This window comes from Melanotaenia boesemani, chromosome 7 (assembly GCF_017639745.1).
Source record: "Melanotaenia boesemani isolate fMelBoe1 chromosome 7, fMelBoe1.pri, whole genome shotgun sequence".
NCBI classification, from domain to species: domain Eukaryota; kingdom Metazoa; phylum Chordata; class Actinopteri; order Atheriniformes; family Melanotaeniidae; genus Melanotaenia; species Melanotaenia boesemani.
In genome coordinates, this window is record NC_055688.1 from 10,228,054 (window position 1) to 10,244,206 (window position 16,153).

The 16,153-nt window shown below is 40.3% G+C and overlaps 1 protein-coding gene across 4 annotated transcripts in view; it reads left to right on the top strand.

The window, feature by feature from the left end:
- htr4 (5-hydroxytryptamine receptor 4) overlaps positions 1 to 16,153 on the top strand; it is a 259,262-nt gene that overhangs the window by 168,803 nt on the left and 74,306 nt on the right. For all 4 annotated transcript variants that reach the window (XM_041990011.1, XM_041990012.1, XM_041990014.1 and 1 more), the window contains one exon: positions 11,309 to 11,462. In XM_041990011.1, the coding sequence (XP_041845945.1) occupies positions 11,309 to 11,462 (154 nt within the window). The remainder of the gene's footprint in view (positions 1 to 11,308; positions 11,463 to 16,153) is intronic.

The window sequence follows — 16,153 nt, forward strand, 5'->3', positions numbered from 1 at the left end:
CTCCTGTGAGACTTTAATATTTGTTCCACCAAAAGCCAAGACAACACATTAAACTTTTCTTACTTCCTTTTTTTACTTCTTACTTACTACTAAACTTTTCTTACTTTAAAAGTGAGATCTGAGGTGTGGGTGAAAAAATAATTTCCATCATGTTTACGCGTTCAAAGAAAATTGAGAAGGAAAGTTAGTGTTTGTAGCTTTTAGCTTCCCAAATAAAACTGATTTTATGGGGAACTACAGAAAAAAAATAGACTAAGAAAGAAAACATGCATGGTATTTTATGAATGTCTAAAACTAAACATTGTAGCTGCATCGGTAAAAAAGAAAATTAACTAAAAAGAAACTAAAGGAGCAATGAGTAAAACTCATAAATGCATAACCAAGGCTTTCACAGAATGTAATCATAAATTTTGCCATTTGCTTGATCTTGTTGACAAATGACTATTTATTCTAGTTGAAATATTTTATGCATGCATTTAATTTTAAAGCAGTGTTCAGCTGCTGTATCCACATACTGGGAATTATTTGAGAAGCAGTTAAACGGAGACAAAACAAGTATGTTTACAAGCAGAGTCACTGTTCCACCTTCACTGCTGCAGCCTACTTGACCCGAGTCAAGAGTTATTCTATAAAAAGCCCATTGTGGCATTTACAAGTCATGTCAAATTATTGTTTTTGGTTGTATCGCACTAAAAGTACAGCTGCTATTAATACAAGAATGGCTCTAAATTATTCAAGTGTCCTGTAACGACCAGAGAAACTTGGACTCAGATAACCCAAACTCAGACTGAAATTTTGAAAGTTTATTTACAAATGATGAGTAAAAAGTAAACTGGTTTTCTAGGGGTACAGTGTAACAGAGGGTGAAGTGAGCCTGAAATGGCAGGCAAGTGATTCTGTGCCTCACTGAGGGGAAAGAGGTTGTTAATGATGGTGTCAAAACTGGTGTACAGGGACTGTGTCGTAGTCCAGAGAACTGCAGTGCTGGTTAGCAAGAGATCCAAACAATAAGCCAATCTGTGATTGAAAATAGTAATGCCAGCACAGACTTGTAATGGGCTCAGCAAGGAGGCAAGGTCAAAGCAGACAGGCAAGGGTCACCAGCGTGAAGGCAGAGGTCCAAGACAAGTTCAAGGGTGAGACAGAAAAACAAGGTCATACTCTCTGTGGTAGAAAAGTTGTGGTAAAGACACTGGATCGGTGAACAAATTACAACAGACAGTTTGGCAATGGAGGAGTGAGCAGAGGAGACTTAAAAACAATGAGAAATAGATGAGCAGCAGGAGTCCAATTACCAGGCACAGGTGGACACATTTAGGAGCCTGGCAAGCAGAGCACCAATCAGATCACGACAGAAAATGTATTTATGTGTATCCAGCAGCCACTTTATTAGGTACATTGCTAATACCAGGTTGGATCCCCTTTTGCCTTCAGAACTGCCTAATTCTAGGTGGCATAGATTAAACAAGGTGCTAGAAACATCCCTCAGAGATTTAGCTCCATTGTGACATGATAGCATCACTCAGTTGCTGCAGATTTGCTCCTGTTCCATCACATCCCACACATCCTCTATTAGATTGAGATCTGGTGACTGTAGAGGCCATTGGAGGACAGTGAACTCATTGTCATTTTTGTCTCAACAACCAGTTGAAGTGGTGTACCTAATAAGCCTCTAGATAGAAACACATCCAGTCAGTCAACATACACAGTACAAAAAAAAAAAAAAATTCTAATTAATGAAAAATAAAAGTGAGATTTAGTCATAGTTAAAGGTCCCACATTATGCAAAATTCACTTTCTAAAGGTTTTCTATGTGTCTTCATAGCCTGTGTATGAGGCCCAAGAATTCTGTCACCTCTCTCACTTTGCTTGCTCCACTTTTTAGTGAATGTGCTGCTCAAAGGGGCGAGTCTGAGGTCTTTCCCTATGTGACCTCATGAAGGGACATAACCACTGCCCCTGGTAGTGGATACTGTCATTGACCCGCACCCCAGCTAGCTGAGCCTGTCCTTTAAAATCATAGTGGGCACCTGCAAAAGCCAGATCTTCTTCCAGAGAGGGGCGTGGACAGGCATGATTTATGAACATTTAAAGATTCAGTCACAGAAACAGCCCGTTCTCATTAGACCTCACTAGAGCCACATTTGGAATGGCTGAAATTACAGACCAAGGTTGAACTTGAATACACTTTGAAAACAATGTTGTTGGACTTCTGACACCCATATGAAATTGTTGACAAATGTATAATATGGGACCTTTAAAAATGTCATACTACCTTCTGTGATCAAGGGATGCCTGCTGACTTACTGTAATCACCAGCTATGTTCTTGTCCTTTCATCTTAAAACAGGTCAGAGGTCACTTTGGATTTAAAATCAGGAATCAGAAAATGTCAGAATTTAAGAAATTAAATTCAGTTCATAAAGAGAAGCTGAAAGTAGCAGAACTTTTATTCATGTGCACAGGGTTTGGAAAAAAGCTAAAAGAAAAAAAGAAATACCATGTTGCCTCCAGTGTGTTCCTGCTTTAAGAACTAACTTGGCTTACAGACAACACAAGCTTGTGTGTACAAAAGAGAAAGCGAAGGAGAGTAAAATAAAAAAGGCATGTTGAAAGCGAGAAGGGGAAATGGAGAAGAAAAAGAAAAAGAGAACAAGTGAGCAGCTGCAGCATAAAGCTTCTTATTCATCTAATGTGAACTGAAGATACTGAAAAGGGCTGAATAGAAATGAATTAGAACTAAAAATAACAGAATTGCTAAAAGGAGGATGCTCTAGCATAAATGCATTCAGTGAAGAGGCTAACTCTGAGCTATTTAGACTGAGAAACACAGGATGGCTGAAAGAACTAGATGCAAGGAGAAGGACTGCTTTAGAGCGAGGATAGATATCTTATCATGCTCTCATACTTGGAACGCCTTTAACATGCTGATGATGAAGAATGCTAAACCACACGATTTAAATTTATGCTTATTATTAGCTTTTTTTCATGATTGTCAGGTCAGCATATTTATTTATGGATAGAAATTCTAAAATGCAGAACAACATTTACAATAATGTAAATGTAGAGCACAAGATTAAACTAATTATCTTTATTTATTTATTTATTTTACCTGTCCTGTCCAGCATCATAGCAAGCAAAAAGATAATCTGGTTGCTGTATCATGCTGAACAAATTTGCCCTGCCAAGGGGAGGCTTACCGATATAAGACTCCTCTTGATAATCTGAAGGGCTGCACGGTGGTGTGGTGGTTAGCGCTGCAGCCTCACAGCAAAAAGGTTGCTGGTTCAAATCTCGGTGGGGGACTCGAACCTTGAGGGCAGTGGCCTTTCTGTGTGGAGTTTGCATGTTCTCCCCGTGTATGCGTGGGTTCTCTCCGGGTACTCCGACTTCCTCCCACCGTCCAGAGACATGCTTGTTGGGTTAATTGATGACTCTTAATTCTTCCTTGGAGTGAGTGCATGTGTGAATGGTTGTTTGTCCCCTATGTGTTGGCCCTGCGATGAACTGGTGACCTGTTCAGGGTGTACCCTCCCTCTCACCTATTAATGCTGGGATAGGCTCCAGCTTAACCTGACCAGAGGGCACTGAAAAAGAAGGAAGACAGCAAAAAGAAGCAAAAGGGAAAGCAGAAAGAGGAGACAAAAACACCAAAGACAGAAAGCAACGACCCTTCAATCCACACCATCACCATCACCAGACAACTGTTACATCTGTACATAAACACACCAGAAAATTTCCTTCGGCTTTTACTAAAAAGATAGAACTGTTAGTCATTAGAAGTTCTTAAAAATTAAACCAAATCAAAAAGACATATCACGAAAGTAGCACAACAACAATCAGATACTCAAGAAGGAAAAAATATCTCTTAGTATATAAAACCACTGGACAACTCAGTGACTGTGTCAGCATGCATAGTGTTAGGAATAAGGAGTGATCAGTGATGAGGAGTGGTGAGTGAGATTGTACAAATGCGACCACGCCCCTACGGAAGTTAGAGGCAGACCAGTGCAGCCCAGAGACCCGGGCCCTCAGCAGCAACCCCGGAGCACAAACACAAGCCACCCCATCCCGAAGACGACTCCAGCCCCACCTGGAGGGTGGCAGAGGAAAGCCCCAGCCAGAGCCCCCCGCTGTCTTGGGCACAGACTCCAGTGTGTCAAGATCGGCAGCTGCCGGCCCCGCCAGAGACTGGCCATCCAGGGCAGCCCGAGCGAAGGATCCAGGGCCCCAGGAGCCCAGAGGTGGCCCCCCCACCCACCAAAGGTAGAGGGCCATCACCGTGCCTAGGAGAACCAGGCCCCTCCCAGACAATGGGGGCCAGCACACACCCCGAAGTTCCAGCCGCACACCACGGGAACCAGGGCACCATTGACCCCCTCCTCCCTCACCCTTCACCTACTCCAATCTCCACCCCATATAACCCCACACTCACACCCTCTTCTGTGCTGTACCCATAAGCACTCAGTATCACACAATCACGTCACACATAACCCACCATTGTCCCAGGCTAACCCCCAAGGGGAACATGGGTGTGAGAGGTCCCCATTACTCTCTCCCTCCCGGCTCCTGACTACTGAAGTGTGTGTTGTTGCAATTAAAATTGAGGGGCAGTGACCGCATTGTGCTTAGTGGTCTCCACTGCCATGCACTACATGATACGCCCCCCAGATGTTGTTTGTTTGTTGTGTTTGTTGTGTTTTGGTGTCTAAGTGCAATTAAAACTGAGAGGCGAGTCGCCACAGAGTGCAGCCGAGGAGGCCACTATATGGTCCCCTCCGCTTCACCCAGGATGGCGTGCACGCCTCCCAAATCCCTACGTTTGTGTGTGTGTGTGTTTGTGTGTGTGCGATAGAGAGCAAGCTGGAAAGAAGAGGGATCTAGGGATGTAAGTCCAAAGGGAAGCAAACTTCCCTCTGGATGTTGAGCCTCTGTGACATTATGCCACCCCCCACGGCCAGGCTATACAGGGACTGCAGCCAATGAGCCGCCACCAACCCCAGAAGGCACCCACCCCCCACATGCCTAGTGGGGAATGAGAGGAGGGGGAAGAGGACATGGGTAAAGCTCACACCTACGTTTTTTTTTTTTTTTGTTTTTTTTTTTTTAATGACCAACTGTGAAAAGGGAAAATTCAGTTTTGCAAAATACTCATTTGGACGTAACTTTACAAACAGTCTCCCAGACTTTAATGTCAGCTTACCCCTTTTCCCATCAGACACTGGGGCCCTGCCTTCTAAGACTTATATGACAGCAGTTTGTGCATGTTTTGCCTGCATCTTGCCCACTGACAACTGGAATTGGCTCCAACACCCTAAAACCTTTTAAGTAGGTTTATTGCTCCTTTACAGGTGTTTTACAAAATCCACAAATTCAGCAGTGTTATAGTAGGTTAAAACAATAGGTCCCCAACCTTTATTTTGAAATCAAGTTATTTAAATAAGGAGAGATGTCTGCGTGGGTGCAGAGAACATTTATAATTATCTGTGTGAATCACCATCAATCCATCTTCCCATGCTAATATCCTCATCTCCTGAAAATAAACCAGTGCACAACAAAAGTCAGCTCAACAAAGTCACTTTAATTTAAGCAAGTCTTGTTCAGAAAATTTACATGCTTAGATTCAGTGATTGTTGCAGAAAAAATATTTATTTTCTAGCAATAAGATATTTAGTAGCACAACCAGTGCTGAGTTATAATGTGAGAAAGAGATGGGACAGGAGCAGCCAGAGGCAGACGATTAGACCTCAGTGTTGACAGGGACTAAGGATGTGGTTGAAACAGTGATTAGATTGTTTCTGTGTGGGCTGAAATTTGGTGGCACACACTTTGCTCTTAGCGGACCAAGCAGAAGGAAAGAATTACTTTGGTAAAACAATAAAAATCAGAACATTGAGGACATTCACAGTACAGATGGGACAGGCTGATTCTAGCAAAACCATTAATCAAGTTTAAGTCCTATAAACTAAAACAAAAATTATAAAGACATGCTAAAGTACAACACAAGGTAAAACCAGTAAAATGGACAATAAGAACAATAAAATAGTAGTCTGATATTGAGTCGGGGCAGGGCATCAAAATGGGTTTTCAGACAGGTTTTAAAAATGGATAGTAGCTGTGTTTTCATGGAACACTTTTCATCCAATCAGACATCCAATCAGAAAAAAAAGTGCCATGTAAACATGTCAACTGATCCAATTGGCCTCATTCTGAAAGAATCTTCAATCCGATCAAAAAGGGTCATTTAAACATTTTCACGATCAGATCAGAAGGAAAAAATAACATTGCCACATCTCAAAGCTGCTCTACTGATGGTACCTTATGGTCACTGAGGGATGGACATGGTCAGCAATAATAATCAGGTAGGATGTGGTGTTTAAATCATGCTAAGTCACAACTAAGGGACCCAAAATGTGCCAAGACAATATCTCGCAAACCATTCCACCACCATCCTGAACTACTAAAGCAAGGCAGGATGGGTTCATGTCATGTTGTTTTCACCAAATTCTGACCCTCCCATCTGAAAGTGGCAGCTGAGGTGGGGACTAATAAGTCAGGCAACATTTTTCTTTATCTTTTGTTGTATAATTTCGGTGAGCCTGTGTTGTCCTGTTCTTAGCAGACAGGAATGATACCCGGTGTGGTCTTCTGCTGCTGTAGCCCATCTGCTTCAAGGTTGGATGTGTTGTGCATTCAGAGATGGTATTCTGCATGCCTTTGTTGTAACCAGTGGTTATTTGAGTTTTTGTTGCCTTGCTATCATCTCCAACTTGTCTTCCCTTTCTTTTCTGACCTCTGACATGAACAAAGCAGACAACTGCTGCTCACTGGATATTTTCTTTTTTCCAGACCATTCTCTGTAAACAAGCAATTGAACATGTATAGTTATAAAAGTGGCTGCTGAGTCTTAGCAAGTAAAAAAAATAATCCAAATAGATGTGGCCAACACATTTTTAACATTTTTAATGTACTTTATTAATCCCAAGCTGGGATTGTGAAAATACTACATTTTGGACAAGTGGGCAAACATCTTTACATTTAGTGGTAGGTCTGTTTTTTTTTAGAATCTCGAGAACATAATTGTCTTATTGTTAGATTTCCAAATTTTCACTGTTTGGGTAGCACAGAGAACTATAACCCACAACCATCTGTTTGCAAAATCCCCATGTCCTGCAGCTTCATGTGAACGTAGAATGCAACAACATTAGCTGCTTTTGGAAATCTGCTCTCAAATAAATAATGTCTGAATAAAAATGTCTGAAATAAACAGAAAGCCATGTTTTGCAGATCAAAGGGAAGCAGGGGCCATTTACAGTGCTCGTGGTCAAGACATGCTGCCATTCAACTGTGCTGTGTCTGCTTCTAATCTTACCCAGGCTAATGTGTGTATGAATGTGTGTGTATATGTGTATCTTTGTGCATCTGTTGTGTTCTTTGTATGTACTTGTGCTTCAGGGGTGTGCTTGCATAGTGCATCTTAGTGGATGTGCGTGTTTGGACATTTATGCTGGTCCAATACAAGGATTCCTACTTGGGATGGAGACACAGGGGGTTCTGTCACTCACTACTCCTCATCCACACTTAAAGAATCAATCTGCAACCTTTCAACACAACCGTTTTGGGAATTCAAATAGAAAAGGGCCTCTTAACCTTTTTATAATGCCACAGCACATGGAGACTACACACAGTATACACACCCTCTGCAAATTACTGATGGCTGTGAAATGCCACGCACTGCGAGTAGGTAATGAGGTAGGATCACAGCACAGGAGGCAGGAAAATATCCACAGTGACTGACGATGGTATAAACCAGATTAACTTCATTTCTATTGCAGCAGAGCGCAATGTTGAGTCAACCTCCAGAGGAAAAGCAAAGGTTATACAAACGTATCAACAGAGTTGGTGCTGAGAGAAAATTTGTGAGTTATATGAAAACTTTCTGACAAGACTTTCTCTGGATTAATTGTATATAATTGCAACATTTGGGGGGCAAAGTGTGTTAAGCTGTTGTCACTGAAATGGCGACTCATCAGACTAGGTAGTGTTTTTCCAGTCTTTTATTGTCCTGCTTTTGGAGTGGCACCTGGTGTGGTCTTCCGCTGCTGTAGCCCGTCTGCTTCAAGCTTGGATGTGGTGTACGTTCAGAGACGATGTTCTGCATACCTTGGTTGCAACCAGTGTTTATTTAAGTTCTTGTTTGCTTTCTGTCATCTCCAACCAGTCTGCCCATTCTCCTCTGATCTCTGACATGGGCAAGCTGCCCTTCCTTCAGGCAACTGCGACTAGATATTTTCTCTTCTCCAGACCATTCTCTGTAAACCCTAGAGATTGTGTAAGGTTGTGTGTAAAAATCCCAGCAGATCAGCAGTTTATGAAATACTCAGGCCAACAAACATGGCATGTTCAAAGTCACCTAAATCCAATTTCTTTCTCATTCTGATGCTCAGTTTTAATCTTGACTATGTCTACATGACCAAATGCATTGAGTTGCCACCATGGGATTGGCTGATATTTGTGTTAACAAGTAGTTGAGCAGGTGAACTTGATAAAGTGGCCAGTGAGTGTATGATCAAGGCAATTAGTTGTTTTTCAGTGTTTAGTGTGCTTTTCCTGTTTCTTGTTCAGCCAATGGTCTTTTATTACAGTTGTATGTAATACCACACATAACAGCTCCTTCTAATAGCACTTACAATATACACACACACACACACACAGGCCAGGCCAAGTGGAATTAGAGATGTAAAGGATTTGTTACAGTCAGTAATGCCAAATTGGTCATTTGAGCTTTTCTGTAAAATTTCTTTTTTCCTTATCAGAGGAATTCATCCTCCCTGTCTTCCTTTCTTTTTTCTCTCTTTCACCCTCCTCCCTCTGCCAGATTTCCTCTTTCTCTCTTTTCCTCCTTTTCTGTCATTTACTTTCACAATTTTCTTATCATCTCTGTGATTCCACTTTTGTAAGAGATGTGGTCTTCTGGGCATGACTGCCTACAAGCATGCTGGGAATACCAGTCGTTGCATCTGATATCATTTCTTCACAAACACAATATCTGATGACAAATTCAGAGCCTGGATGTGTTTGGTAGAGAGTGAGTTGTACATTAAATGAAATGGTAAAAGAAATCATAAAATGGCCAGCTGGTTCCAGTTGTTTAAAGACAATCTATTAGTGTGGGACAAGAGAACCAAGAAAGATTTAGTTACTTTCGCTTGATAAGGAAGTTCAACATTTGCCATGGCATCAAAAAGTGTATAAAAGTAATGGCAAAGAACAAGGAAAAGAAAAGTCCACCATAGGACTGACAGATATGGGTTGGAATGAGTGGCTAGATGTGGTTTCCTTTGAATTTCCTCTGAAGGAATTGACATATACAAGGGCCTCTTCTTTAGTTTTAGTGTGCTGGCAGATGTCAGCTTTTTTTTCTCTAATTTAAACCAGTAAAAAACAAAAAAATACAAAAAAAACAAAAACAAAAAAAAAACAAAACAGGTAGCATGGCCACAAAATCTCATTTTCAACAGTCTTTATACATGTTGAATATCACAGGAAGGGTTACTGCCAGATGCAGAAAATTAAAGAGGCTATTTGTGTCTCCAGCACTTTGCATCAGGTCAATAACTGTCTTGAAGGGCGACTGATGTGATGCCACACGTCTCAAGAGGCAATGCCAGTAGCCAAGACCACCTGAAAATAGATGGTGATGGGGCTGTTATTGAGGTTTTTTTATTTCCAGCAGAGGTTTTAGGGATGAAGAAATCAGCATGAGTTCAAGATAAAGGGTTAGATGTTGAATCAGTGGCAGGGGGATTAATCCACAGAAGAGAACTAACAGAATGGACAAAGGATGAGGGAGTAGAAGTTAGAAACTGATACATGAGATAAAATGAGAGCACCAGTGCTAAATTATTGGTGATTAACATATTTAAATGCACTAACAGCAGCCGTTCACTCGTGGTGCCAAACAAGAGCAGAGGGACTGAATGACAAGAGAAAAGAGCAGACACATACAAATGCTTTTAAATGTTCCTTTGTGTCCTCATTCCTGGTCTTTTGTTGGTTGATTCTTGTTATAATGTATCAATAGAAACAAAAAAAAAAAAAGAAGATACAGGGGAATGTCTAATCCAAGAAGAGACAGGACTATTTTTGACTTTTGATTTCCAAGTTTTCAAGTACATCATAAAAGTTTATTTATATTTTGCATCTAAGTTTAACTTTGAGTTTATGTTGTGCTTTTCTGCCAACAGCTGATAATTTTTCATGGTTAGAGGCTTAAAATTTAGTTCACCAGAGAGCAAATTTAAGCAATCTGGAATTGAAACAGGACTTATTTATGGTCACTTGTGCTACTCTGAATTAGTGGACGACAGGTCACCTAAAGAACATGGTTTGGACCTGGTTACATGGTTTGGACCTGGAAAATCTGAAATTGAATGAAACTGGAGAAGCAAATTCAAGGAAAACAATGGCCATCATTAAACATAATAAAGTTTGGAAAAAACGTGTTAAAAGATAGAGGCCTCAAAACACCAGAACATAGACAGTAAACAGCAAATATCGGTGGTGGAATCCAAGAAAAAACTCAATGGAAATCAATCTCATGAATTCAGTTCAAATGAACAAACATCTATTTAAACAACATATCTTTACATGTTTAATTTAATTTATCTTTTATTTACCAGATCAAACACATATTGAAATTAGAAATCTGCTTTCCAAGAATGGCCTTTCCAAGAAAGCAGCAGAATTGCCAGCTTGTAATACTATTTTCTGATATTAATGGATTATTTGAAAGTATTGATTCAATATTTTGTAGAAAACTATAAAGAAATGTCTGACTGAAAGACTACAAATAAAAATGCTAACTAGGTTTATGATTTACTGAAAGAAAAAATGGAGAACCAGCAACCTTTAAAGAACAAAACAATGATTACAATGATCAATGTTATTTTTTTTTAATATGCATATATTAAAATGCATTTCCCCATATGTTCTTTAAACAAGCTAAATAAATATGAAGAGCTGCAAGCTAGTTTACCTTCCACATCCTCAGAAGCTGATGACGCTGATAGCGGTCACCAGAACAAAAGAGACATAATTGATAATATCTTAATAATATAATTAATATTAATATAATTAATATAAGCATCCTAAAGAAAATCATGAAATGGAATTGGTTGAAATTGCTTGAAACTCCGTGCTTTGCATATCCCTTTTCAGTGTGCTATGTGCTGGCTGCTTCTCCTGTGCGGATGATCTACCAAACCGCAACTGATCACATTTTCATCCTTTCAATGATCTCTCTCCAGGTACTACGCTATCTGCTGCCAGCCTCTGGTCTACCGGAACAAAATGACGCCCATGCGAGTGGCTTTAATGATTGGTGGCTGCTGGGTCATTCCCACTTTCATCTCTTTCCTGCCCATCATGCAGGGCTGGAACAGCATCGGCATTGACGACCTGGTGAGTGCTGCAGTAATGTGTTTCTGTGATGTGACGATAGAAGACCAGTTTTTTGTTTGTTTTTTTTAGCAGAAAATTGATTTTTATGGAGGAGGTAAGAGGAAAGAGGAAAGGAAAAACATGTATTGTGTAAACTATTAGTGTCTACAAACACAATGAAATAAATTAGTCCTGAAGAGAGTTGTTTACAAGATGGAACAGTTACTTAATATGTTACCATGGAAACAACATCAACATGTCAGACAGAGGCGGAAGGACAAGACTACTAACACCAACATTTGGTTTGGCAGTTTCTTTGTTTTTAGACTAAAAATGTTAAGATAGCTTGTCTGGATTACAAGAGTCATTTTTGTGCAATGAGTCATTTTAATGTTCAATAAAATGCAAACAAGAAGAAGAAAAAAGCTTTGAGGTTGAAATGTTGCTCAGGAGTGACCTTGAGGTCTCGAAAGATTCTGCAGTTAAAAAAAAAAACATTAACTCTCTTTAGTTGAACTTTTTAACTAAAAGGGTTTTAAGCTATGGATGACATAATTAGTTGAACTTGTGGCAAGCTGTTACAAACTGTAAACAACTGAACCAACAGCTGTTGGCACCAGATCATTTAGAGGAGACTACATAGAGTTATATTACAGGGTTAGAAAGAGACTTATAGAGTTACCTTTGATATCAAGCTGTAGCTTTATCTGACAGAAACATGTCAAATGGACTTGTGCTTTTAACACTAGACACATGCCAGCACCAAGAAAGCAACTAACTTAATCTTAACTTTCCAGCATGTGTGAACTGGTGACCCTCCAGGTTTTTTCTGCTCGCATTTCTTTCACTCTGCAGTAAAAATATAGTTTTATTTTTTTTTATTGTGGTTGGCTAAATCTTAGCAAACAGCAAGTGAAAATCAAAGCAAAAGCAGCCAAAAAAACAGCAGCTACTATTTGGCTTCCTATCAGCATTTTTCTTTTATTTTGGCGCAAAATTTAAAGACATCACGCTGTGGTAATTTTATGCATCTCAAGAAGACCAGGCTGGTTTTCATACTAGTCATAAAGGTGGCAGGTATACATCAAGTTATGATCTCAGTTTAATTCATTTTATAAGAAAAAGAAATAAAGGAAGAACCAGAAATAATGACACTGCCCATCAGCTTAAGATTAAGGTTCTTGCACATGATCCCAGATGGTGCTGGTTTGATACTGTCATTAGTTCTTCTCACATTGAGGTTTATAAGGCTGAATCCCATTTCCATTGCTTAGCACTACCCCATAACTACGGGTTATCTTGATTCTCTTTCGGATGAAAGAGAAGGGGTAAGAGAGAGGGCCACACAACCCTCCAAACAAAGACAGCCCAGGACTGCGTTTTTAACGTATGGGTGTAAAAAATTTCCTGACAGGCACCGGAAAAATCTGCAAAGATGGCGACAAAAAGGAGACAAGACACCCATGAATGTATATTCGGCTTCAAAAACAATGTAAAAAATATTTTAAAATTGCATTCCATCTTGTGGCCATTTATTTACGATTATCAAAATCACTAACTTAACGTTAACCATCAATGAATATCGTTCATTAACATTTTAGTCTTTTTTTTTTTTTTTTGACCTTTCCTAACCCTCCTGTCCAGCATTGTAGCAGGCAGAATGATGGTCTGGCTGCTGTGCCAAACAAAGTGGCTTTGCCAAGGGGACCTTTATGGGTATAAGGCTTCTCTTGATAATCTCATTTTTTTATTTCTATATTTATTTAAACATATAGTTTTATCTTATTTATTTGGATTTATGGAATTTATGTAATCTTGCTGGACCTGACCGGAGGGGATGGAAACATAAGAAAAGAAGTAAAAAGGAAAGTAGAAAAAAGGAAGAGGAGACAAAGATAGAATAGATAGGAGAAACAAACAGCTGCTACACCTGAACAGAAACACAACAGAGAATTTTTTACAGCTTTTACAAGTAAACTGACAATCAGCAGCTTGTAAAAAATAAAAATAAAAAGGACAACAACAACAAGATTTATCACAATAACAACCAAAGTATCAAAGACACACAGATAAAAGAAAAAAAAAAATCAAAAGTATCTCTTAGTGTATAAACCCAATGGACAACTCAGTGTATGAGGAATGAGGAGTGAGCAGAGATGAAGGCAGTCACCAGAAATCCCGGAACATGAACTCAAGCCACCCCATTACAAAGACCACCTCGAACCCACCCCGAGGGCGGCAGAGGAAGGCCTCAGGCAAAGCTCCCTGTGGTCACGGGGCACAGGCCCCAGCTGGCCAAGATAGGAAGCTGCCAACCCCGCCAGGCAGCCATCCAGGGCGACCAGAGCGAAAGGGCCCAGGGTCCCAAGAGCCAAGAGGCAGCCCCCCCGCTCTCCATGGCAAAGGGCCCGCACCATGCCCAAAAGGACCAGGCCCCACCAGACAACCACCCTGCGTGTGTCAGTACTCACCCCAGTGTGTCAGCCGCACACCTCGAGAACCGGGACTCCATCTACCACTCCCCCCAACAGGGACTGTTAAACAGAGGGATGGAGGAGCAGCCATCAGCTGAGAAATTTAAGTCTGTGAATGTGTAGAAAAGGAGTTGCATAGTTATAAAAGAAATTTGTATCTGTAAAGAAAAATCAAAATGCTTTTGTGAAGATCTTTTCACAGATGCAACGCAAGAAACTGCATGCAAGACTCTGAAGGTGCATCTCTCTCTGACTGGATGACGACAAATCATAGATTTTAAAGACTGATGGTGGTGTGACTGTGTCTCAAAGGGAGTACTCAGTCTGAGACTTGTGCAGCGGGTACTGCAGACTCTCTCTGCAAACTACAACATTTGGCTTCACCGGGCACCCACACACCACACTGTTCTATGTCACTGCTTCAGGTAGTCGCATCCAACAGCTCCTTGGGGCCGGAGGTTGAAGATTATACAGCAGGGGAGACATAGAACGGAATCATCTCATGGGCTCCCGTACATCCCACCACCTGTCTACTCAGGGGGCCAACAGCCACCTACAAGTGGCGCTTGCTAGTGAGAACTATGGTGAACCAGACACCTAGTGGCTACCCTGGAATCCAAGCTCCATTGAAATAGTAAATGTGGCGCACGCAAGCTTCCAATATCGACCAGGTTGAGACCAAAGTGCCGGTTTGCAGAGAAAGAGTTGGAAGCACATGCTGTTGGGGTCTGAGACTGAGTAACATCAGTTTATCACATTCACCTTGCAGCTCCAGACTGAATGACATCGTTTTGTCTGATGATGTAATAAACTTCATCACATCAATTTTTTTCACCGAGATAGTCACACCCAGTGCCATTTAATAAACTGCTCTGGTCGTGCTATCGGAAGGACAGGGATTCATCTGCTCTCTGATTGGACAGAATGATTTCATCCAGTCAGATGGAGGTGTAATGACAGAGCCAGTCTTGCACAAAGTTTTTTGTTTTGCATCCATGAACAGATGTTTGTAAAAGCACTTATACATTTCTTTACAGATACTAATCTTTTTTACAACCATCACAAATTAAAATTTTTTCTGGCAGTTTTATTTTTTTCGTTTTTCTTTTTTTTGCAGGATGACTAAACTTGATTTACAATCTGAAACTATTTGCAAACATTCATTTACAACTGCAAAATTTTTATGGCTTTATATTAAACCCATAAAAACAGGCTTGGACCTGAGACTGTAACAATAGTGATGTCTTCTATTAATTTAACATAAATGAACAGAACAAAAAAGGCTTCAAATTTGAAAGCAATTACAGAAAAAGACAGGACTTAATTTATTTTTGAAGTGTTTAAATACAAGTGTGAAGACAAATAAATGAAGAGAATTTAATGTCACCATTAAGGAAATAAACTTTTATGGTTTTAACCTGAATGCCAGCAGAAGTTCCATCCAAGCTGTGCCTCAGCAGGACAGGTTAGTTTGGCAGTGGTAGATTAAGCACACACATGCCCACGACAACACAAACACACGTTTCCTTCCTTTTTTTCTGATGCACACTAACAGAAGTTAAGGACAACAGTAGTGTAAAGTTAGTGCAGCAGTAGTGGCTCTCTGTGGGTCTAATTAGTGCTGTTTGAATATGCTGCGAAGCAATTGTTTTCTGGCAAAAACTGAAACTCCAAAACTCAACAAAACACACAGAAGTCAGGTTAGACAAGATGGCCTGTGGGTACATCTCAATGACTGACCAAAGAACACAAACTGAGCTTTTACAAGAAGGTTCATCTCTGAAGTCAAGAAGTTTTCAGTTCTGTAAAGACAGACCATGAAAAACTTATTTGGCATCTACCAACCTGTTGCATTAAATGGTTGGAGGATGACCCAAATGCAGGATTTGGCAGCCCAGACAGATGTCATAACAAATGGCCTTTGTTTTAACTGAAACAAAAATGCTGTATGCACCTTATCACCCCTCTGAAGGGGAGTTAATGGGAAAAATAGAACAGGTGGTGACATCCAAGAATACATTACAAGAGACAACCAGAAGTACAAAGACGAGACTTGCATTTCTAAGAAGTGAAGGTGGAAACAAAACTTCTAAAGAAATCCAAAACCCAAAAATTAAAATGGAAAATATCCAAATTGATGAATGAAAATGTTTTTGTTCCCTGAAAGAATGCACGTTTTAAGCAAGTTAATGAATCTGAGTTTCACATGTCCCCAAACGTCCTCTAAATCTGCAATTT